The 26,264-nt window shown below is 36.7% G+C and overlaps 1 protein-coding gene across 2 annotated transcripts; it reads right to left on the reverse strand.

The window, feature by feature from the left end:
• Nucleotides 1-2,761: 2,761 nt before the first annotated feature.
• On the reverse strand, nt 2,762-26,168 carry MMADHC (metabolism of cobalamin associated D). 2 transcript variants are annotated; one of them, XM_059052754.2, is made up of 8 exons: nt 26,052-26,168; nt 25,490-25,549; nt 21,765-21,909; nt 16,542-16,759; nt 12,312-12,417; nt 11,574-11,704; nt 6,733-6,819; nt 2,762-5,812 (listed from the first exon to the last, which is right to left on the reverse strand). In XM_059052754.2, the coding sequence occupies exons 2-8, from the start codon at nt 25,496-25,498 to the stop codon at nt 5,618-5,620; spliced, it is 891 nt and encodes a 296-aa protein (XP_058908737.1). In that variant the 5' UTR covers nt 25,499-25,549; nt 26,052-26,168; the 3' UTR covers nt 2,762-5,617. The 2 variants fall into 2 exon arrangements, with proteins under 2 accessions (XP_058908737.1, XP_066882088.1); XM_067025987.1 differs by lacking the exons at nt 21,765-21,909; nt 25,490-25,549; nt 26,052-26,168 and adding an exon at nt 18,318-18,447.
• Between the last annotated feature and the right edge of the window lie 96 nt (nt 26,169-26,264).

A 26,264-nucleotide genomic window follows, 5' to 3' on the forward strand; every position in this document is an offset into this window, starting at 1 on the left:
TATCCAAGGATTAAGATGTTCTTGGAAAACTCTCTAAGCTCTTTGCAAAATTGATGATGTTATAAAAAATATAAAGTGTCTAATACAATAGTATAATAAAGGTGAAATTGTTGAAAACGTGATTCTTTGTTTAATCTAGAAATTAATGTACAGTTGAAGTTATACCTAAATATTTAAAAAGAAAACCCATAATTTTGTTTCAAAATTTCTCAGGGTTAACTATAAATTTTAATTCTTTTCTTTAAAAGTGGATTCAATTTTCAGCGTCTTTTTATGGTACCACTTTGAATTGGTTTTACCAGTACTTTATGAGTGGATTTGGTTGTATTTTAAAAAACTTTTTATTTAAGTATAATACGCATACAAGAGTGCATGTAACTGTACAACTCAACTTTGTACAATTAAATTACCCATGCAGGCAGCATCCAAATTAGAAACATAAAGAATATTACCAACCCCCACAGAAGTCCCCTTTTTCTTCCTTCCTGTCACTACCCTTCCCCTCACCCTGACTTCTAGCAGCAGTTTTGCTTTTGTACTTCTTATTAGTGGGATTATACAGTATATACTCTTTGGCATCTGGCTTCTTTCACACATTGTTAGTGTCATCACTTTGTTGCAAGTAGTCATAAAACATTCATTTTCATTATTGTATAGCATTTCACTATGTGAATATGCCACAATATATCCATTCCAGTGCTGTTGGGCATTTGAGCAGTATCCTATGTATAGTGCTGGTATAGACTTTAATGAGTGCATGACTTTGGGGGAACAGACGTGTGCATTTCTGTTGGATCTATAACTCAGAGTGGAATTGCTAGGTCCTAGGTGTAGGGTATGTTAAGCTTAGAACTACCTAACAGTTTTTTCAAGTGTTCGTACTATTACATTTTCCATCAATAATAGTTGTAGTTGCTCTACATCTCTGCCACTTGGTATCTTCCTTTTCATTTTAGCCATTCTGGGGACATAGAGTGGTGTGATATTGTGGGTTTAATTTGCATTTCTGATGATTAATGAAGCAGAGCACCTTTTCATGTTTATTGGTCATTCGGATAGCTGTTTTTGTGAACGTTTAAGTCTTTTATTTTTCTGTTGGTTTTTTGCTGACTGATTTTAGGAGTTCTTTATATATAATTTTGGAAACAAGTCCTTTGTTGGATATAAATCTGGATTGTTGGAGATATATATATATATATATCTTCAATTCTATTGGTTGCCTTCTCCTTCATGATGTCTTTTGATAGATTAAAAGGTTCTTAATTCTAATATTCTATAATCAATTTTCTCCCCTTGTATGGTTAGTGTTGTATCCTGTTTTAAAAAAATCCTTGCCTACTCCAAGGTGACAAAGATCTTTTTTTCCTCCTAAAAGTTTTATTTAATCTTGCAGATTTGCAACACATTTGGAAGTAATTTTTGTGTATGGTGTAAAGTAAAAGCAAAAATACATTATTTTTCTAAGTGACTATCCAATTGACCCAGAAATATTAATTGAAAATATCACTTTTCTTACTGCACTGCAGTGTCACCTTTGTCATAAATCAAGTGACCACTCGTGCAGGTCTGTTTCTTGGACTTCTTTTTCTCTTCATTGGTCAGTTTGTCTATCCTTGTGTCAATATCACTTTGTCTTAATGACGATAGCTTTATAGTGGAAAGATGGTTTTAAGTGATTATAACTTCCAATATGACTGGAAAGCAAATGCTCAAAGCCTGAATTTGAATCTTCTGGATAATGAAGTTATAGCTTACATATATCCTGTTGACACAAAGGGAGGGCAAAGAAAACTTATGAAACAGTTGAAAACATCCTGGGTAGTAAAGAGATGAGAATAAAGATTATTACTGGGTGTACTGCAATGCTTATTAGGGAACTGGATGCCTACTTTCCAGGTACAGGAGGAAAAAAGAATAAAAAATACAAAAGAATTATGTACAAGTAGCAAGTGCAAAATGGTGTGGTGTAAACCAAGTGCTATACAAATGAAAGGAAAAGAAAGATCAGTGAGGGATGGAGTAGTTAGGAAAGGCTTCATAGAGAAAGAACCCTTGAATTTATTTGAGCCTGATTAGGTCACTCAATGCAGAACATTACAGATTTCATTTTTGTTTCCTGTATATCCTTAGTGCATTAAATCAGTTATCATATCCTGCCCTTATTTCTTTAGATGCCTCTTTAATCTCTGAGTTTCAAAACCAACTAATGGTTTTAATCCTGACTGTACATCTGAATCATCTGGGAAACTTTTAAAAAATAATGATGCCCAAGGCTCTTCACACTAATAAAACAATCTGTGAGTGTGGAGGCCAAATTATCAATGTGTTTCAATGCACTCCCACTTGATTCAAATGTACAGCTGAAGTTGAAGACTGCTGAGTTAGAAGGCATTCAATCAGTGGTTTTCAACTGGTGATATGATACTGTCAGATAACATACAGGACACTTGGTTAAATTTTTTCAGATAAACATTTGGCTTCCCAGGGGAAATTTGGCAACTTTTGGAGATGTTTTTTGTCATGACCGGGGTTGCTGCATCTAGAGGATGGAGGCCAAGGATGCTGCTCAACATCCTATAATGTACATGATATCCTCCAGAACAAAGAATTATCTGGTTCAAAATGTCAACAGCATTGAGGTAGATAAATTCTTCTTTGGAGCAACAAGAGAACCAGTCTAAGAAGAAGAAATAGAGTTGGAACTAAAAGCAGAATTTTGTTCAAATGTAAGGATTATACTGATGTTACGAGTGACAGAAGCCCAAGAAAGAAATGAGTTTTATTTAGTTGTTTAAAATGAGGGCAATTTCTTCCTTTCTTTCTTTCCTTCTTCATGGCTGTGTTGGGTCTTCGTTGCTGTGCACGGGCTTTCTCTAGTTTCAGTGAGCGGGGGCTACTCTTCATCATGGTGCGCAGGTTTCTCACTACGGTGGCTTCTTGTTGTGCAGAAGGGGCTCCAGGAGCGCGGCTTTAGTGGTTGCGGTGTGTGGGCTCAGTAGTTGCAGTGCACGGGCTCAGTAGCTGTGGCGCACAGGCTTAGTTGATCCGCGGCATGTGGGATCTTCCTGGACCTGGGATCGAACCCGTGTCCCCTGCGTTGGCAGGCAAATTCTTAACCACTGCGCCACCAGGGAAGTCGAAGAAATGAGTTTTAATCTTGAAGTCAGAGAACTACTGTGTGAAGTGTAGGATCTATAACTGAATTTTCAGATACGTTTCAGTAAAATTTCAAACAAATTCTGAGTATGAAGAGTTCAATGGAATGAACTCAAGTTTATTTATGAAATGTGGTAGCACTATTAGTTAATCTGAAACATAAATTCCGCAACTCTTCGATATTTTAAATCACTTTATAAACTTCTTGATAATGACTATGCACTGGGTCTTAACACTAGCTGTGTGACCTGATGCATGTTCCTGTTTCCCACTTTGTCTACTGTAAAAAGAGGGAGGTGGGTCAGATGATCTGAAAGACCCCTTCTAGCATTTATCTTCTATACAATAATTCCTAAGTTCTTGTCAAAATACAAATTTTACAACAAAATGGTGTTTTTCAGTGATAGGTCTAAAATCAATTTCAATGGCTCAGGCTTACTTTAAAAGGTAGCAAACTTATGTTTAAGATAATAATTTTACCAATTCTTTCTTAATGGGGTCCTAATCAAATGAATATGATGAAACTGATAACTGCAATGTTTTCTTACTGCAGTACATAATAGTTAACTATTTTCTACTACTATTAGTAAGAATCCCTTGGATTATATATCCCAAACCTAAATCTGGCCATTCCTGTTTTTCAAGGAAAAAAAAATTTAGCTGGCAGTTACTGCTTCTCATACTTTGTTTCTGCAAATCCTGTTAGAAAGCGAGATGATAAAAGGAGTCCCAACATTGTGTATCCTACCCCTCACATAATGAGTATGTAACCATAGCCACCTATGAGGAGGAAGTATCCTTTTCAACCAGTAGATGGCACTTCAGAATTGTTAAAGCAAATGGTGAAATTTCAAGGAACATGGCTCAAAGAATGGTGCAAAGTAAGAAAGGCCTGAATAAGCAATACGCATACAAGAAACGAGTGGACCACATAATTCTTTTTTTGTGGGAACTGTCCTTTGCATTGTAGGATGTTTAGTAGCATCTCTGGCCTGTAACTACTAGATGCCTATATCACTCTCCCACCCCAAGTTGTAACAATCAAAAAATATCTCCACATTGCCACATTTCCTCTGAGGGGCAAAATTGTGCATAATTACGCACAGTAAGGGTGAATCTCACATTGCTGAGTATATGATTTCATATATGTAAAGCATCAAAAAACACAAAACCAACTTATACTGTAGGAATTCAGGACAGTGGTTGCTTGTGGGAGGGGCAAGTAAGGGGAGGAAGTGCCTGAAAGGGAGTCGGATGAGCCTCTGAGGTACCAGTAATGTTCTGTCTTGATCTGGGTGCTCCTTACATAGATAAAAATTTATTGAGCATATATATTTCAAAAAATTTTTTTCAAAATGTTTTGGAAGTCAAGACTTCATCTTTTTCATAATGAATGAAAACACTGTAGCTCTTATTCTTTGAATCATAAGCAACACTCATTATTAAACTATCGATACATGTTAAATAAACAAACAGTATTAAATGAAGTTGTAAACTAAATTAAAAAGCTGGTCATCTCCACGTGATCATATAAAAAACAGGCAGTTAATTTAAAAATACAGAAAAATCCATTTCAGTTAATTCATTTGGTAGAAGTTACTTGTTCTCCTGAGATTTATCTATATTCCTAATGACAAAAGACAAACCAAAGATGAGTCTAAGTTTAAAATGCTGTAAAAACAACTCTGTCCCACATGAGACATTTCTGTAAACTACTGCAGTTTCCATCTATTGCTAAATTTGGAGAAATATGACTTAGCAGCTGAGGCATAGTTTTGTCTGAGAATAAACTACATTTATCTGTCTCAACCCAGGAGTTAAGAATTATTTTTCACTATGTAAAAAGATAAGATTCATATTCTTTCATATGTAAAGTTTTAGTATTATCCTTATTCTTCTTTTCCTGTACATACATTATTTCAAAGTAATACTCAGATGGTACCAGGACATCTAACAAGTAATATAGTAAAAAGAAAATTTAAAAAAAGTTAAATCTACACTGAATTCAGATTTCTCAACTGCATTTATTAAAAAAAAAAAAACAAAAAACAAACTTTAAGAAGATTAATATTGTAGTTTCTTAGGAATCTTTAAGAATTACATTTTAAAAATACTGCAGTGAAAAAACATATCATAACCAAATGTATGATTTATTTTTGGAGAAAAATAATTAAAACTGAGGTTTTTCCAATTATGGGGAGAAATAACAATATGAGATCATACCCTGGTTACATGTTAGCTATCACATTCTATACAATGTGGATGTGCTCAAGATGTATTTAATGATATTATGAATGAACATTTGAAATTTAAAAATCACAAACCACTTGCCAATACTGTAAATTCATAAATTTTGAAATAAATACCTACAAGGAAGTAAATTTTGAAAACTGAAGCCTTCGACAGTGTATAGATCATCCCAAATGTTAGAAATAGCACAGCAAATAAGTTGACATTACTGCTAGTTTCCACTTAATTTCTTCATAATATGGCTCTCTGGTGTTGCATTAGTGAAGATACTTCCTACAACCACATGGGTACCCCAGAGACTGTGACGAATCACTTTACAGCAACCAAGATCATCAACAGAGAATCCTAAATGTCGATAGCGTTCATCTGTCTCAAAAAGAGTGTTGTTTGTATATGGTCCAAAAAACTGGAGGAAATAAAAAAAGTCATATTTTCATTAGCTAGATAATGAAGTAATAATTTTTATGCAAATATGAACACAAATCTATTTAAATACTCTGAATATTTTCAAAATCAAATAAGAAAAAAAAAGGTCACATGGAACACCTAACTGCCCTAATACCTCCTCTCGCCTCAATACCTGTGCATTCTGGAAATGTGAAATGAATGATCTAGCAGACTGCATGTTACCTAGAACCAAATGCATAATATTATATGACCTTTAGAGATGAAATAAGACTTAGGCAATCATCTATGGTTTACCTTTGTAATTTTTAAGATAAGAAAACTTCAGTTTTTCATTTCTAGTACTCACTAAATCTTGACTTTGAAAAGAAGCAGTATATATTCCTATTTTAAGATTGAAAAAATTATTACTATTTGTAGCTGAAAGACATACACAGAATTTAAAATATGACCACAATAGTGGTTCAGTTATTTTCTATAAAGTATAGCTTTACAAATGTTAATTTCCAAAAAGTTACTTTTCTAAATATTTCTTTACCATCCATATTTTCTTAATTCTAAAAATAAGTGTTTCTTCCTTAATGAAACTATTGGATACTAAGTTTTAACTAATGAACAGTAAGCACACTAATTCAATGTAATTCAAGTAATATCTATTAATGAGGATGGAAAATAAATTTTAAAATTATTTTTAATGAAAAAAATTTAAAGTGATGTAGAAGCTTAACTATGAGTGCCAGAGGTCCCTCAAAGTTGTGAATTCAACAGACTCTTGCTACCTCTTTGCATAAAATTGTGAGGTTTTCAAAGTCTTAAATGGTCTACTTTTACCAAGGTTATAATTATAAACAATGTTATAATAAAAATAATTCCTACTTCAAATTATATAATCTGGCTTTCAAAATGTATTTAATTACTCACTGCCAAACCAGATGATGGGTCAATAAAGTCAGCCCAATAGCCTTCAGCTCGAAGGGCGTAGCAAATTTCTTTAGCACCACTGATGAACTGCACAGAAAAAGGCACAAATAATATGCTCAAATCAGCAGCAGAGTGTTTTATTTCTCAATAACTTTTTAAGATAAATATTTTTTGCTTCAGATAGAGAACACAATAAGATTAATAAACAATTAAAACTAATGATAAATTAAGACTGTAAAGTCCTACGATTATTTTCACCCATCCAAAAGATGAATGCTTCATGTAATATTTTCATTTCTTTTAAAAAGTCTGAATTGTATATTTTTTTCTTCTAAATTATTTCCTATTTTAGGAACTATTTCTAATCACTTCTGTACTATTAACTCCCAAATTGTCATGCATTATAACCTACAGTTGCTATTTTGTATCATTACAGAGGTATTAGAAATAAGGTAAGAAAAGGAAAACAAAATATTCATAATGAAAAGATATGGACCATTCATTAATTTGAATGAAAGTTGGTTAAAAACATGTACTTGTTTGTGTGTCCTACAAAAACACATCTATCCACTCACATAGTCATGAAATATTTCTGAAAAGGCACATAAAAATAATAAGATAAATGGATAGATTGGGTACAGGGCTGGACCGCATACTTCCTTTTCACTACACACCTCTCTATTTTTTGTATTGTGTATAAACATTACAGACCATGTGCATGTATTAAAATCCTGGTCTTACCATCCTAATTCCTACGATGTCTTTATTAGCTTTATCAGAAGTCTAAGCAGTGAAAAAGACTAGAAGCAAATATTAGAATTAGATTAGAATGTTAAAAAAAAAAAAAGACAGACCATAAGTGTTTAAAGACAAGGGCACAGTTCCACTTATAGCCGTAACAAAGTAACAGTTATCAAACTTGCCACTTGCTGAAAAATATAAAACTGACCAAAATATATGAGGCAACTGTTTTTAGACACCGAACAACAGGCAGACAAAACTGTGGAGGAGAAGGGAAACAAATAAGGTGATCCCCATATATGCTCCAGGCTTCTGTCTGGGGACACTCTCCTGTTGCAGGGCAAAGAAGTGGAGCCCAAGCAAAGTGATAGTGTCACTGGGCTGAGGAGGTAGAAAGCAAGAGTTCTGAACAGTTGAAGCATGTGGAATTTCTGGCGTAGGGTACTGGAGCTGAGGGAGATGCACAAATGGGGTTCCCATGTGGTCTGCAGAGCAATTTGCCCTGGTTCAGTAGCCAAGGGTTGAGCTGCACAGATACAAGGTGAGATTCCTCAAGGTCTAGCAGAATGCCAGCTGCAAGGCTGAGAGCTGAATGGTGATATCAGGGGTTATGCACTACAGGGTAACATGAATTTCTCGCCCACCTAGAGTGATGAGACCTCACTGAGCATCTCTGGCACTCAGCTGAGATGCTCAGAAGTCCAAGCTTTAGGCATATGGGCCACATCCTAAACAAGGGGCTAGCAAGTGATACCCCGCGGGCCAAACCTGGCTGGCTGCCCGCCTGTTTGTGTAAATACAGTTTTGCTGGAACGTAGCCATGCCTGTTCATTTATATATGGTCTGTGGTTGCTTTAACAATACATGGTAGAATTGAGTAGTTGAGAACCTATCACCTACAAAACCTAAAAATTTACCATCTGGCTCTTTACAGAAAAAGTTTGCTGATCACTGCTATAGAGATATACAACTTTAACCTATTTTCTCCAAATACAGGCATATCTCATTTTTGGGGGCTTCACTTTATTGCACTTCGCAGATAAGTTTTTTACAAATTGAAGGTCTGTGTCAACCCTGTGTCCAGAAAGCCTATTGGCAACATTTTTCCAATAGTATTTGCTCACGTCATGTGTCTGTGTGGCATTTCGGTAATTCTCTCAATATTTCAAAATTTTCATCTATTATTCTATTTGTTATGATGATCTGTAGTCTGTGATCTTTATTGATGTTTTACTACTATGACTCACTGAAGGTTCAGATGACGGTTAGCATTTTTTAGCAATAAAGTATTTTAGAATTATGGTACGTACATTTTTTTAGACATAATGCTATTGCACACTTAGACTACAGTACAGTATATGGGAAACCAAAAAATCTGTGTGACTCGCTTTATTGCGATATTTGCTTTATTATGATGGTCTGGAACCTAACCTGCAATATTTCCAAGGTATGCCTGTACTTTCTTGTAAACTAATGAAAAACATTTAGATAATACTGTACTCTACAGGTTATTTTCATACTTAATATTTACACTTACTGTTGTATTTCATTAATCCTCATAATTCTTAAAAATATGAAAACTGAATATGGTTTAGGAAAGTCATTAGAATTATGTATCAATTTAATAAAAGATGTGCCATACACAAAAACTACAAGGTGAACAAAATGATGCATTTAAATGTTTGCAAAGGTTAACTGAAAGAATCCCAAATGATCACAAAAAGAACCAGTTTAAATATAAAGATTTCTGCTTGGAACTTCCCTGGTGGCACAGTGGTTAAGAATCCGCCTGCTAATACAGGGAACATGGGTTTGATCCCTGGTCTGGGAAGATCCCACATGCTGTGGACCAACTAAGTCTGTGTGTCACAAATACTGAGCCTGCACTGGGAGCCTGCGAGCCACAACTACTGAAGCCAGCACACTAGAGCCCGTGCTCCGCAACAAGAGAAGCCACCGCAATGAGAAGCCTGTGCACCACAGCAAAGAGTAGCTCCCACTCGCCACAACTAGAGAAAGCCCACGCGCAGCGACGAAGACCCAACGCAGCCAAAAATAAATAAATTAATTTAAAAAAAAAGATTTCTGCTCATCAATAGCAAACACTGACATCTGCTGGAAAAAACTCGAAATAGAGTTAAATCATAAAACATACAATATCTACTTGGACAGTACGCTATGTGTGGTTCTGAAATAACCACTAACATGTCTAAAATAAGAAATGTTTTTTTCATAAAAAATAAAATAGCTTTAGTCATTATAAAGTTTAAAATACACATGATAAAGCGTGTTGCCATTTCAAAAGCTGGAAAAATTTTTTTTTTTTTTAATTTTACTTTTTGGCTGTGTTGGGTCTTTGTTGCTGACTTACACCTATACTGGGGTCAGTATCAAATGAGGCTCAGAATCTCGAATGGTTCAAAAAGTAGAACTTACTAATGCAATGCACATGTCAGAGCAAACTCTCTAGTGTCTAAATGGTAGTATACATTTACTAATCATTGTCTTAATATATAAATAGAAAATGTTTACTGAGTTATTATGTATTTAAATTTCACTTCTCCAAATTCAGATCTTTTAAAGATCAGAGAGAATGTCTTATGCCTCTCCGTAACTTCTTTGTTAGCTGGCACGTATAACTTGCTCATGATTATTAATTACTACATGGAATTTATTAGTAAAGCTATATGTGGGACATTTAAGTATGAAGTCATTACCATAAAATACTCTATTGAGTATGTAAATAATATTTTTATAAATGAAGAGAACTATACATCCAAACCTAAAGAAAATATAAAATAATTCGAAATATTATACTGTATGTAAATTAATAAAGAGAATTTTTTCAACTATAGTTAGCTAAGGTGTCCAAGTGAGCTAATCCCAATATGTCATACAGGCAAAGGAATATTCCTTTCTATCTTGTAGACAGAGAAATTGATATAACTGAACATCAAACTCTTAAATAATTATATAATTTTAAAATATAAGACTTTAAGTTACCACTTATCATTTCTCAGGTTGGTAAAAATGAAAAGTAATGCTAATATCCAGGGTAAAGGTGAGAGCATATATACTAGGACAGTTTTTTTGGTGGGCAAATTGGCAGTATCTTTCAAAACTTAAAATGAATATACCCCAATTCAGCAATTCCCTATTCAGGAATATATAAGTATGTGCAAAAAATATATGTACAAATATATTCACTGCCTGTAATAGTAAAAGTTTGATTTTCAACTTATAAATGACTAAAATTTTTTTTAAATAATTTAAAAAATTTACGGTTTGCCCATGCAATGTAACACTACAGATTTTTACAAAGAATGAAATAAAATCTATGTGTAATGTTACGGAAAGGTGTCAAAACGTATCTTCTAAGTTAAAAGCAAAGGATGGGAAAAAAAATGTGGGTATATACCATTATTATATTATTATTGTACTGTACACTGTTATTGTTTACTCCTTTAAGAAGGCTGAGGTATTTTCACTTTTTACTTGACATGCTTGAGAGGAGAGAAAGAGACATGGAGGGGGAGAGAGGATCAGAGAGAAGGAGAGAGAGACATGTATGAAGAGTTAATTTTACATTTTTGTTGTTTACTATATTCCCAAATTTCCTAAAGCAGACATAAATTTAAAAAAAAACTGAGGGGGCTTCCTTGGTGGCGCAGTGGTTGAGAGTCTGCCTGCCAATGCAGGGGACACGGGTTTGTGCCCTGGTCCGGGAAGATCCTACATGCTGTGGAGTGGCTAGGTCCGTGAGTCATGGCCGCTGAGCCTGTGCATCCGGAGCCTGTGCTCCGCAACAGGAGAGGCCACAACAGTGAGAGACCCGCGTACCGCAAAAAAAAACCCCACAAAAAATGAAAACAAAAAACTGAGGAAGTACTGGACAGAATCTAAGTTTTTCAAAGACACTAAAAAAAAAAAAAAAAATTGTGGTATTTTTATTCTCAGAAAACATGTAAGTTTTTTAGTACTGGAATACATTAGCAGAGAATTAATAAAGGCTAGAAAAGATAGCCATCATTTTAAAACACTGGTTCATTGGTATTTAAATAAGATCATAAAATTAAATTGTCAGAAGCTGAAAGAATTACCTTTTCTAAGAGCATTTCTCTTTCATTTTCTACCTCCTCACTCCAAACAGTCATATCATTCTTAGTTTTCTGTGTTACAGTCAGAATCATTAGTTTGTTGGTGGCTACTTCTGGAAACAGTGATTCAAAATCTGTAAGTGAAATAAGAATAAAACTCCAGAAAAAAATAAATTTTTTAAAAAAAGAAACAGTTCATAAAATACTTTAGAAAAATGATGATTAAGTTAAATTATTATGGTACCAAGTTAGGTTTATAAATGCATATTAGTTTTGAAAAGGATGAAATGAATTTAGTTTTGGTTTACTTCTGCTCTTTTTGGATGAATGAAAATATATTGCCAACAATTCTGAAGAGTAAGTTGGGTTACATGTTGTTGGTCTTGTAATTAAAAAAAAAAATGTTTATTATTAAGATTTTTCTCAGTAGTACTAATGTATTAGCTCATGGAAATTATGGCTGTAATAATCACCCAGGAGTGGGAGGACTTTTAGGGAAAGATTTAGGAAAAAAGTTATTAAAAATTCTACTATTCCTATCTAATGGCAGCATGAGGTCAGATGTCAGGGGACACTTGAAAGCCTTATCTTGGCGAGGCAATCATCATTTCCAGCTAGACATATTAAAATACTAAGTTATAAAGCATTACAATTCCTATGGAGTACATTATTCAACACATTAAAAAATTAGTGACATTATCTAACACACATTAGTGTAAAAATGAGTAAAGCACAACATACCTCTTCGCAGCAATTCCGGACATGTTTGGATTGCACACTCTACTTTGGCACTTTCAAAGTAAGTTTCTGCACTGTTAATTTCTTGCTCAACAGGTACATCATTACCCTAAGGCGGAATAAGAATATAAGTAAACAAAATCTGGAGTTCAAATAAAATATCTTGCCTGTTATAAACCTTTTTTCCCTAGAAAGTTTTTTCAGTAATCCTAACCTAGCTGGTGATGGGGTAATAGTCAGTGTTTTCTTACATACTCAAACTTTTCTCTATGATGAATCTAATATTTGAAAATTTAAAAAAAATGTTGAATTAAAAAAAGGAACATACAAATACCCTGATATTCTAAGACTTAATATGAATAGAAGTTGGCTAATAAACTAACTAAAACGCGCCAGGATTGGGTCTTACAATGTTACCTCTTCTGATATTCTGTTATATCTAATTATCCTTCCTTTTGTTCTATAATCTGTAAAATGGGGATAAGAACACTAACTTACAAAGCAACACGATTAAATATATAGCTTCTCCAACAGGAAGCGCTTAGAGGCTTTTATTCAACAGCAATTTACTGGGTGCCTATTATACACTAGACATTATAAACAGGAACAGGCACTACAATGGTAAAAAATCCAGTCTTCACTCTTAGGTATATAAGAGTTAGTAGAAGAAAAATGCATGAACAAATAAATGCAATCCATATCAGAAGTGCTATAGAGTTATAATGGAAGACTTCTGGAGGTATAGATGGGGAAGACACTTGCTTTGCTGACAGAAATCAGGAAAAGTTGAAATCACGTTTCAGTTACATATTAATTAACATGTGTGTCTGACAGATAAAGAATAGACAGAATATAGGTTAAGAATTCAGGAGGAAAAAAAAAGTCCAGCAAGAGATAATAACAGTGCAAAGGCACGCAATGGTCAAAGAGAATGGTGTAATTAAAAAAAAATGAAAATATGCTGTGATTGGAGAACAGAAGGAGTAGGAAGTAGTGGGAAGTAAGGTGAGAAAGATAAGGGATCAAAATTGTGGAAAGCCATTTATGCCACATTACAAACTTTTGAAAAAGCAATGAGGAATATCAAGATGAGATATAAAAAGCTAATGACAGTATTACTGTAGAGGATGTATGGTAATGAGGAAGGGCAGGTGACAGATCAGTAACAGCCAACAATTACTGATCACTTAGTGTAATAAGTATTTTACATACATTTTCATGTTTAATCCTCATAGCAACTTTGTAGGCCAGGGATGATTATTATTATCCTCATTTAACATATAAAGAAACAGAGGCTCAGAAAGGTGAAGTAACTTTCTCAAGGTCACAAAATTAAGTAAATGGCTGAGTTAATCTCTGAATACAGATGTATCCTATCTCCACAGTCCATTATACTATAATGCCTCTAAAAATTGAGGTAAGATAAGGAGGCGCTGAACTTTGGCAGTATTAGTGAGAATTGAAGGTACACAAATAACTTAAGAGCTACTTTCAGAGATAGAAGCAATGTAATTCTGTCACTATTTACGGGGGTATGATGAAAAGAGGAGTTAAGGTTGGCACTATAATTTTTATTTTTGGGACAGTGGGAGGATGATTAAGTCACTTATACTACTGACAACATGGGAATAAGGACAAGTTTTGAGAGAAAAAAGGACTAATTTAGTACTAGACGTGTAAAATCTTGGGACTTCTGAGACATCCAGATAAAGATGTTTGGCAGGCAGATGGTAATGTAGAATCAGAAATGTCAGAAACAGAAATAAGCAGCTAGGAAATATGAAAACACAGCCTGTGGAGAAAGCCAAGGACTCAAGTGACCAGGGAGCAAGTCAAATGAGAAAATGAAGATCAGAGACATTTGGGAAATATCATGTAACTGGTAGACAGAGGAGAAGCTGAAAAGACTGAGGAGAAATATCTGAGATAAAAAGTCAGGGGAGGTCAACTGTGTCCCAGTGTTAGGTTGTCTGATATCACCCATAATTGTGAGGGGTTGCTGCTTTTAATAATATGGCTTTGATCAAAATCTCAACCTGAAGCTATATAGAAATATGAAAAATGATAAGGATCGGGGTTTGAAAGAAACTCTGAAATGCATGTAACTTTCCATTTGAGTGAGCAATGATGCAATACTAGTTTTAAAACATATTTTAAAAATTCATATGCAATATCAGTTTAAAAAACTCATTAAAAAAACCCCTCAGGAATTGTTTTTACAAAAGCTATTTAAAAATCCTCCTCTTCAGTCTACTGTATCCAGAGTTTCAGAGATCTCAAAATTTTCTTAAGTTTTTAAATGGCTAGAGGAATATAAAACTAGTTGGAATTTGGTCCATATATAAATTACAATTACCATTAATAAAAGTGAAAAACAGGGAATATAAATTTCCAGTTATAGAATTAAGTTATTTATATTTGAAATACACATTTATTAAAAAGATATTTTTGAAGAATTATTTAATTACCTAAAAGAGACTGCAATGTAGTTAAGTGAAAAAAATTATATAGCAAACGCTACGTACAGGACAATGCCAAGCTTTTAAAAGCTATATATGGGGCTTCCCTGGTGGCGCAGTGGTTGAGAGTCCGCCTGCCGATGCAGGGGACATGGGTTCGTGCCCCAGTCCGGGAGGATCCCACATGCCGCGAAGAGGCTAGGCCCATGAGCCATGGCCACTGAGCCTGTGTGTCCGGAGCCTGTGCTCCGCAACGGGAGAGGCCACAACAGTGAGAGGCCTGCGTAGCACAAAAAATAAAAATAAAAAAATAAAAATTAAAAAAAAAAGCTATATATGTTGTTTCTGTTTACACTGGACTTAGATTTTTTTTTTTTACTTTTTCAATGAAAGTAATATGTTCAGTTATCAGAAATTATCATCTCACACCAGTCAGAATGACCATCATCAAAAAATCTAGAAACAATAAATGCTGGAGAGGGTGTGGAGAAAAGGGAACCCTCTTGCACTGCTGGTGGGAATGTAAATTGATACAGCCACTATGGAGAACAGTATGGAGGTTCCTTAAGAAACTCCAAATAGAACTACCATACAACCCAGCAATCCCACTACTGGGCATATACCCTGAGAAAACCATAATTCAAAAAGAGTCATGTACCAAAATGTTCATTGCAGCTCTATTTATGATAGCCAGGACATGGAAGCAACCTAAGTGTCCATCAACAGATGAATGGGTAAAGAAGATATGGCACATATATACAATGGAATATTATTCAGCCATAAAAAGAAATGAAATTGACTTATTTGTAGTGATGTGGATGGACCTGGAGTCTGTCATACAGAGTGAAGTAAGTCAGAAGGAGAAAAATAAATACAGTATGCTAACACATATATATGGAATCTAAGAAAAAAAAATGTCATGAAGAGACTAGGGGTAGGACAGGAATAAAACACAGACCTACTAGAGCATGGACTTGAGGATATGGGGAGGCGGAAGGGTTAACTGTGACGAAGTGAGAGAGTGGCAGGGACATATATACCCTACCAAACATAGGGTGGATAGCTAGTGGGAAGCAGCTGCATGGCACAGGGAGATCAGCTAGCTGGTTTGTGACCACCTAGAGGGGTGGGAAAGGGAGGGTGGGAGGGAGGGAGATGCAAAAGGGAGGGGATATGGGAACATATGTATACATATAACTGATTCACTTTCTTGTAAAGCAGAAACTAACACACCATTGTAAAGAATTATACTCCAATAAAGATGTTTCAGGGCTTCCCTGGTGGCGCAGTGGTTGAGAGTCCGCCTGCCGATGCAGGGGACACGGGTTCGTGGCCCGGTCTGGGAAGATCCCACGTGCCGCAGAGCGGCTGGGCCCATGAGCCATGGCCACTGAGCCTGCGCGTCCGGAGCCTGTGCTCTGCAATGGGAGAGGCCACAACAGTGAGAGGCCCGCGTACCACAAAAAAAAAAAAAAAAAGATGTTTTAAAAAAAAGAAATTAAGGGGTTTCCCTGGTGGCGCAGCAGTTGAGAATCCGCCTGCCGATGCAGAGGACGCGGGTTCGTGCCCTGGTCTGGGAAGATCCCACATGCCGCGGAGCGGCTGGGCCGGTGAGCCATGGCTACTGAGCCTGCGCGTCCAGAGCCTGTGCTCCGCAACGGGAGAGGCCACAACAGTGAGAGGCCCGCGTACCGCAAAAAAAAAAAAAAAAAAAAAAAAAAGAAATTAATATAGCATTAATAATTAGAAAAACAGAATGACCTTAACAACTTACCTGAAATTCATTCACATATTGTGCCATAACAAACTCATGTCTTTCGCTCGATAAAGGTTCTGCTAGAACATCAGGTAAAGTTTTATGAACCTGGCTTTTCTTCTGTGATACAGTCCCATTGAGGTGACAATCAAAACCTATGTTCCCAGGAAGCTGGAATCTCTGATCCTGAGGTCCAAATGGTCCCATAGTTTCATCAGGCCAAACTGTTCGAGAGCCTAAAGAGGAACGACAAAATGAATCATTTTCTCCTTACAAGTACACTGGTAGACTGAAAAAATGTTCTTCCAATTAGGTATTTTTTTTAACCTAACCAATAGTTCTTTGAAGTTTGCTTTCTTGTATAAATATAAATTAGTTTGTTTCATGTTATTCCAAAAGACTAATCAAAGCAACCAGTTGTCAGCTCATAGGTAATTCCATTAATAGGGAAAGAATTCAATAAAGTACTGTAATCCATACTATGTATTTCTTTTTTTTTTTTTTTGGCCATGCTGTGAGGCTTGTGGGATCTCAGTTCTCTGACAAGGGATTGAACCTGGGCCATGGCAGTGAAAGCCTGGAATCCTAACCACTAGGCTACCAGGGAACTCCCATACTACGTAATTCTTGACAGTCATTAAAAAGAATATGGTAAATCTTTACTGATAGTGAATGAAGTCCAGGACATATTACATTAAAAGAAAAAGCTAAGTCAAAGAACAGCATATATGACATTTATTTTTTATCCTTATATTTGTGTTTTTAAATACAGTAAAAAAAACACCTGTAAGGAAAGACATCAGACTTAATGGTGGCTACCCTTGGGAAGGGGCATTCAACTGCTGTTACCTGGTGGCACAAAACATTAATGGACTGGAAAAAAATCTTGTACGAACCAATGTGACATAATGCCCTGTTTACCAGCTACATAAGTTAATATGGATTTAATATTTACAGAAGAATAGACCACATTACTTTATTCCTGTAAAACTTAAAAAAATCCTAATGTGAAAAATTCAAGAAGATCCAGAAAATAATAAATTAGAAAATCAAATGAAGAAACTCAGAGTAGGAATTTTGTTTACAGAAAGGAAGGGACAACTGCTGCAGACTTTAGTTGGCAATGAAAATATTTATAAATACTCTGCCAGAACTGAGTGACTAAAAACGGCCATGTCAATATGGCTGCCTCCATGTGACACCATATCTCTCTTCCACACCTATGACAGACATCACCTATCAATTGCAGAACTTTTCCCTGCTGAACACAGACATTGTCACATGATTCTCAACCTAAACACTCTAGCCCAGTATGTCTCAAACTTTTAATTATTTAAGAATCATCTAAGATCTTCTCAAAATGCAGATTCTGATTTACTAGGTCTGCAGTAGGGCTAAAAATTCTTCATTTCTAAACAGTCCCAGATGATGCTGATGCTATGCCATGCTATGCTATGCTGGTCTGCAGATCACACTGAGTAACAAGGCTCTAGACAGCCACTGATGATTGACTGGAGTCAGTTCAGAAACTTAAACTTACCAGCTATTTTGAAAAACATGGGTTCTACAGATTATTCAGATCTGTTTCTTTAAATAAATATCCCATATTAACAGTGAATTTGAGCATATTTTCAAATGTTTACCAGTCATTTAGGTTTTCTCCTACAGAAATGACCTGTTCAAATCCATTTTTGAAATTTTTTGTTTGGTTTTCTACTGGGTTTTCTTTTTCCTATTGATCTACAAAAATTCTTTATATAGTTGTCCCTGAACCGAGAATTGTACCATACTTACTTTTGAAAACAATCTGCGTATAAAGTGGACCTGAGCAGCTCAAAACCAAGTTGTTCATGAGTCAACTGCACCCACATATACTGTAACCTTCGTACATCACATTCTCCTGTATACTTTAAATCATCTCTAGATTACCTACAATATCGAATACAATATAAATGATATGTAAATAGTTGCTGGTGTGTGGCAAATTCAAGTTTTGCTTTTTGGAACTTTCTGGAATTTTTTTCCCCAAATATTTTTAATCCTTGGTTGGTTGAACGTGAGGATGCAGAACCCATGGATAGGGAGGGTTGGCTGTATATTCACAATACAAACCCTTTACATATTCTGAGTGACAAATCTTTCATTTATGATAATGTATATTTAGCCTTCAGATCATGAAAATTGAGGAGTAATCAGAGATGGAGTTAGAAAACAGGAGCAAGAAAACCAGGGGAGGCTTTGCATGCCCAAGTGAACTTAAATTACACTCTAAGTAATGTGTTGCATGAAAAAGGATTCCATGGGCAATCCCTTTAGAACATATTAGGTAAAGTTTCTAAGAGCTCTCCCCGAATATTTTAGTGTGTATTATAAACCTCTAAGATAGGACTATGGTATAAAGCATTTCTCCAAGCTAACTAATCACAGAGCTTAAAAATAAATTTTTTTTTTCATCCTTGAACAATGATTCATAGCTTGGGAATAGTTTAGGAACTGCTACTGAAAGCAGTGGGAAATAATCGAGGCTTATGAAGGAAGTGACATGATTTAAAGTATTTTAGAATGATTAATATGATAGTGGTACACAAGATGGGTAAGAAAAAGCAGACTTTGATTTAATAAACACTCAAAGTGACTGCTACATCTAAGAAATTCAGCAAAGAATGGCAAGAAGTAGTAACATAGTTTAGTAGGATCAAAAGATTTGTTTCAGGGAGGACTGTGTGTTCAAAAATAATTAGAAAAAACTAAAGTTCAAGAAAATAAGTTTTAGAAACCAATATTCATTCTTTTTTAAAAAAATATTGTAACTTTCTGGTATAAATATTTAGGCAAGAGCTCTGATTTTATTTTCAATGGGATAAACTCAACTTTAGAAAATCAGTAAAACCTCAAGAAGAAATACAGTAAGTCCCCTACACACGAATGAGTTCCATTCCGAGAGCATGTTCCTAAGTCCAATAAAGTTAGCCTAGGTACCTAACTAACATAATTGGCTAGCATACAGTACTGTACTGTAATAGGTTTATAATACTTTTCACACAAATAATACATATAAAACAAACACAAAAATTAAAGACCTTTATATCTTAGAGTACCTTGAAAAGTACAGTAGTACAGTACAACAGCTGGCGTACGGGGCTGGCATCAAGTGAACAGGCAAGAAGAGTTACTGACTGGAGCAGCAAGAGGAGGTGGGAGATGACAGAGCTGAAGGATCATCAGCAAGGAGATGGAGGGCAAGTTGTAATTTCACTGATGCCTGACATGGATGGCACAGGCTCTGCTTCCTTGCTGGACTCAATTCTATCTACCCTCTTGAAAAAACAATCCAGTGATGTCTGGGTAGTAGGTCTGTTTTTTTCTAATCAGAGATGACATGGTAGCAGTGGATTGCAATCTGAATGGCTGCTGCAACCTTTGTGTACTGTTCTACGTTTTGGTCCTGTGCCTCAAAAACTAACAGTGCCTTCTCAAATAAAGAAAACCCCCTTGCCACTTCCTGCGTCATGAATCTCTTTGGTTCTTCAGTTACTTCTTCCTCTTGTCTCTTTTCGTCCTCTCTTGCACTTCAATTCCATCAGGTCTTCATTAGTAAGCTCCTCATGGTGCACAGCAAGGATTTCAATGAAGTCTGTCCTCTTGCAGATCTAACTCTAGCTTCTCGCGGAGGGTCACTAAGTTGCTGAAGACCTCTTTGGACTCCTCATCCACCTTTCAAATCCACTAAAATTGTGAACAAACTGCAGGCAAAGGTTCTTCCAAAGCCCATTCATGGGGACGGCCGTAACCTCATGCCAAGAAAAGTCAATGTTTTTTATGGCGTCGTGGATGCTATAGTCCTTCCAAATTGTCACAAGGTTGTTCCTGATTCATCACTTGCCTTTACTGCCTGATGAAAACTGTGACGTAAATAATATTTCTTGACAGTTGCTATAACTCCCTGGTTCATAGGTTGGATGAGAGACAAGGTATTTGGTGGCAGATGCACTACTTTGATGTTGGGATGAAAGTCGTCCATGAATAGGGGGTGGCCCAGAGCATTGCTGAGCAGCAAAAGAATGTTGAATGGGATGTCCTTCTCCAATCAATATTTCTCTACCTCTGGGATAAAGTGGTGGAAAAACCAGTCCTGGAAAATGGCCTGTGTGATCCAGGTTTTGGGGTTACTCTTCCACACAACAGGAAGAGAGCCCTTGGCTATGTTTTTAAGGGCTCCTGGGTTCTCTGACTGATAAACTAAGAGAGGCTTCAGTTTCATATCGCTGGAAAGAAGCATTGCCACCAAACAACAGAGTTAGCTTATCCTTTGCTGCTTTATAGCCTGGCATCAACTTTTCCCCCTTACTGATATAACTTTTCCTTTGGCATCCTCTTCCAGTACAGTCCTGTCTCATCCACATCAAAAACCTGCTCGGGTGAATACGTACCTTCATCAATAATTTCTTGAAGCATTTTAGGAAATTCCTGGTCAGCTACCATATCTGCCCTTGCTGCCCTGCCACTTACTTTTACATTGTGAAGGTTGGCTCCAGCCTTGAACCGATGAAACCAGCCATGGTTGGCATTAAAAGATGCGTCCTCTGATTCTTTGCCGTGTTTCAAGTCTTCATAAAGGCTTTTAGCTTTCTCTTGAATCAGCATTAAGCTGAGCGGGACTTGACGCTGATGCTGATCCTGCACCCACATACTGATAAGTTTCTCCAACTCCTTCATCACTTTTCCACGCTTCTTCGATATTATTGTCAACATCATTGGCACAGCAGACTTCACGTGTTCCATAATCTTGTCCTTGTTCTTTAGAATCATGCTGATGGTTGAAGATTCATATTGTAAGAATTAGCAATGTCTACCTTCTTTTTGCCTCATTCCACTCTCTCAATTATTTTCACTTTTGTTTCCACTGTTATTGCTTGGTGCTTCTTAGCAATACCAGTTATACGCTGCTTTTACGCTTGCTTCCGGACATCCTGGGCTTGAAATAAAGATACTGTACTACTGTACTCTATACAGTAACATAAAGTGCACAAAAGCACGACCACTTGTAGAGAATGCACGCATGTGACAATGTACACCAGACACATGAACTAACTTGCGTGACAGGTCATGCGAACTTGTGTTCGCATCTTTGAAAGTTCATAGCTTGAAGGTTCGTATGTAGGGGACTTACTGTATTACAGGAAATACAACTCAGAATGTTATGAAACAATTATAAGTAAAGCAATAATAACTTTTACATACAGATATCTGGAGGTGCAGTGGCCACATGAGACTCATCAGAACCTGAAGATCCTGCAGTTGAAAAGGCTCTGGGATTGACAACCCTTTTAACTAAAGAGCAAAATCCTGGAAGATAGGAAACCAGTCTGGCTCTGTTACAGAGCACCTAAGAAGGACACAAAAATCAAAATTATTTTGGATATAAATGTTATACTAACACAGACAATCTCTGGCAAATCCTCACATTGCAATATATCTTTTAAAACCAATGTTTATTCTATTATTATTGAGCAGCTACCATAGGATAAGCATCATGTATGTCTATAATTTTAGAAATAAATACAAACATTTAAAAAACAAGTAATAAGTTACTTTGGATAAAAATATATGGCTTTCCCAAGGCCAGAATTAAGAGTGCCATACAGAAAGAATGGGAACCTCTAAAAGTTGCCCTATTTAGTAATGACACTAAAAAGGTAGCACAACTAATAAGATTCTAGTCTCAAAATAAAGAACTTTCAAAACCTCTCCTATAAACAAAACCTATTTACTTTCTAACTCTTCTCTTCTTTTACTGCTGTAAATTGTACTAATTATCTCCCATACCATCTTTCCTCTTGGTTTTATGGCAATGTCCACTTTACTCCATTTTAGCACATACCTTTGTGATACATTTTCTGCTCTTATGTTCATTCCCTGAACTCTGAGGTCAGTTACAATGGATGAATGTGTAAACATCTTTCCCGTATAAACTTTAATCGAAATACTTAAGTCAGGGGCTTCCCTGGTGGCGCAGTGGTTGAGAATCCGCCTGCCGATGCAGGAGACACGGGTTCGTGCCCTGGTCTGGGAAGATCCCACATGCCGCGGAGCAACTAAGCCCGTGAGCCATGGCCGCTAGGCCTGCGCGTCCGGAGCCTGTGCCCCGCAACGGGAGAGGCCACAACAGTGAGAGGCCCGCATACCGCAAAAAAAAAAAAAAAAAAAACACAAAAAACTTAAGTCAGAATAATTTAATGCAGGGGTTGGCAAACTATAGCTGAATGTAGCCTTCTGTCTGATTTGGTGAATAAAGTTTTATTGCCATACCCATTTATGTATAGTCTGTGGCTGCTTTCATGTCATAATGGCAGAGCTAAGTAGCTTCACAGAGACTCTACGGCCTACAAAGCCTAAAATATTTGCTATCTGGCTATTTATATTAAAAAAAACCACTGACTCTTAGATTAGTGGAAAATATGTAAGAACAAATACCATATCATCTGTGAAATGCTATTAAAAGCTTTGAACAATTAAGAGACCCTTGAGGACATAGGCAAAAAGTTTCATGGAGGATATACTTAGTTGTGAAGAAATAGAAATTTGCTGGGGAAAGGGAATTTCAATGAGTGACTTTCATGAACAAAGGGATGGAGTCATAAAGGACGTACTCAGAAGAGTGACAAGTTCACTGAAGGTGGATATAAGGTAGTGCAGTAAAAAACAAGCTTGAAAGTTAACTTGTGGGCAACTATAAAAGGCTTTATACTTGACACAGACAGGAAAGGGCCTGTTACATCAAGATAATAAATCAGAATTTTAACCTGTAGGCAGGGAGGAATAAACTGATAAAAATAAAGGATATTTTAAGGAATGTACCACTAAGGGCAGTGTAGAGAATGGAGTGGGATTACAGAGGTGGTATGAAAAAGTTACCAAGATGTTGAAATAGTCTAGATACTGTAGAATCATTCTTTTCCCCTTTCACATAGTATTCTAAAATCCAGCCCTGTGTTCTTTCTGACTTTCTCATCCTAAGTACAAGAATATCCTAACTGGTCGTTCTACTTCTCTGACATAATTTCTTACTCATTTTATCCCCCCTTCTCTTACTCCACTCTTTAGTCACATAAAAATATTTACCCAACTTTTCCCATATTTCTCTGCCTTCTTTTATACTGCCACAAGATTTCTTCTGCTAAAACGCCCTTTTCCCTCTCCTCCTAGGCCTGACAAAGTCCAACTCTTTCTACAAAATCTGGATAGACAAAACCTCCTTTATATGTCTCCAAAATGCAAGGCCTGTCTCCAGAGCATTCTGCCCACCTGAAAATTTAAGCATTCTCCCTTGGGTCTGTACCCAACCTGGTCAGAGACAAAAATGGTAATTCTCAGTGCTACAAGAAATTTGAATTGTATATCAACATTGAGCAATTATGATATTTCACACAAAAGATCCAGACTTTCAGCTGTTCTTACAAACTCCAAAGATCTGGCAGCGGTGGATTCACATTCCCAAATGACATTAGTTGGCAACACATCACTGTAGCTAAGGAAAGGCTGCTCCCTTTATATCAGAAATGAGTATTTCAGTTTGTACAAGTCCCCACCAATGCTTCTTAATTGACCTGTTCAGCCTCTGAAGCATATGACATACCTGACCCATGTTATGTATGCGAACTAAATTGTTGAAGACATACATATCTATCTTCATGTTTCATTAGTAACATCCATTCAGCACTTAAAATGCACATAAACGAACACAAATTTTTAAACATGTATTTGAATAGTTTTATGTAAACTTCTTTCTAACAATAAAAGGATTTATAAACGTATCCTTCAAAATACCTACTGGATTAATTTATTCATTCAAATCAAAATAAAGCCAGGTCAAATATTAGCATACTACTCTAACTAGTATCTTTCCTTTGAGAGTAGCACATGCTTCTTTTACAACATTCCCTTCCTATGATTCTGGCTAGGTATAAATTCACCTTAACACATGGGATACACTAGTGGTCTACTTTTACGACTTGGCCCTATAGTCTTACCATTAAACTATTACTTAATATATCATATTTAACTACAGGAATACTATCCTGGCTAACTGTTGCCATAACACACAGCTCTAATTAAATCACCAAAATTTAAAGAATTAAGTCCAAATTACTGGGTTTGGCAATCAAGACTCTTATTGATCTCAAATCCACAATCCAACCTTATTTCTCACTAATCTCTTTCACACATCTTACATTCAGGAAGACAGAATTGCCTTCGTTTTTTGAAAGGGGGGGGTGTCTTTGAATATACCTCCTGCTCTGCCCAACCAAACCTCAGATTATCTAAATCCCACCCATCTTTCAAACGTCAAATGCTTCTCTGATTAAGTGAACACAAACCCCTACTTTTCCCTCTCCACAAAGCTCTGAATCTGCACTGTACCTTTGTGTAGCTTTTAAAATTAGTTTCTACTCTTATTGTAATTGTTTTAAAATATGTTTTGTGTTCCCTATGGCAGGATGCATTTGAGTAATCGCTGGACAGTTACAGTGAATAAATCTCTCTGGCCTGTGAGAATAGTATCTCTTGTGCCCATTTTGTAGTATTTGGAAGGTGACTTCCTATACTGAACTGCTACAAAACCTTCAGTTTACCTAACCAAAGAAACAGAAAACGGCTTAAAAATAATTCTAAATATTTACTGAAATAATGTCTTTTAAAACTACTGAAAGGGTGCTGGCACTGAATTTATTTCTAAAAACGAATTTATAGAAATAAATAGACGTGTATTGAGAAATATGTTGTGTTCAAACTACCTGCAAAGCATATCAACCTAATTCACACCCCTTGCTTCCCTTGTCATTTCTGGTACACTAATTAAGAGAAACATTATGCCATCAATGCCATTATCATTAAACCCATCCTTCTTAACGAGTTCCCAAACTATTTTATTATTATACTGCTTTTTAAAAGGCTAATTTACTCACATTGGCCATTTCTGACGGGAAGGGCAGGCGAAAAATATCTTCCCTTTTGTAAAGTTATTCCTGGGAAAGAACAAAACAAACAGGCCGGTGACGGATTAAGCTCTAACAACAGATCACTGGGGTAACGTCCACCACCGCCTACTGTGTGTTCCTCCACCGAGACAGGACCAAAGTCCAAGCTCTCCCCGAACCCCCAAATTCGCCCCCGCCCCCACAGGGCACAGCTCCCTGCCCAGAGGAGGGCGTGAGGCTCTCAGCCCGTCCGGTTCGAGTCCGCGGAACACAACTCCGACTAGATCGGGGTGGCCAATGAGGAGCTCCACCGCGATGGAGTCCTGAGGCTCGAAGTAGGTATTTTAACACCTGTTAGGGCTGCCAGACGACAGAAGCAAAGGTGCCAGCACAGATGAAGGATGAGGAAGCGAAAAGGATCCTAAAGACAGAGTGACAGGACGACTGGGGACAGCGATAGGGACCCTGTGGGAATAGGGGCAACACCGAGAGCCGCAGCCCGAAGATGGGCGAATTTGGAGGGGCTAACGCGGGCGGAAACCATACGTACCAGTCACGGCCGCCGCCTCCGGGTGTTGGAGACCCGGACTCTTCCCGTCTTCAAAATGGCGGCCCGACGGAAGAGCAGGTAGCGCAGAAGCCGGCAGTGCCCAGACTGAAGGAGTTGCTTCTGAGCGCATCGATGGGAAGGATCGTCGAGCCGATGATGCGCACGCGCACAGGAGGCCCACGTAGAGCCCCCCTTCCATTGGCTAGTCCCCCG

This window comes from Kogia breviceps, chromosome 2 (assembly GCF_026419965.1).
Source record: "Kogia breviceps isolate mKogBre1 chromosome 2, mKogBre1 haplotype 1, whole genome shotgun sequence".
Taxonomy (NCBI): domain Eukaryota; kingdom Metazoa; phylum Chordata; class Mammalia; order Artiodactyla; family Physeteridae; genus Kogia; species Kogia breviceps.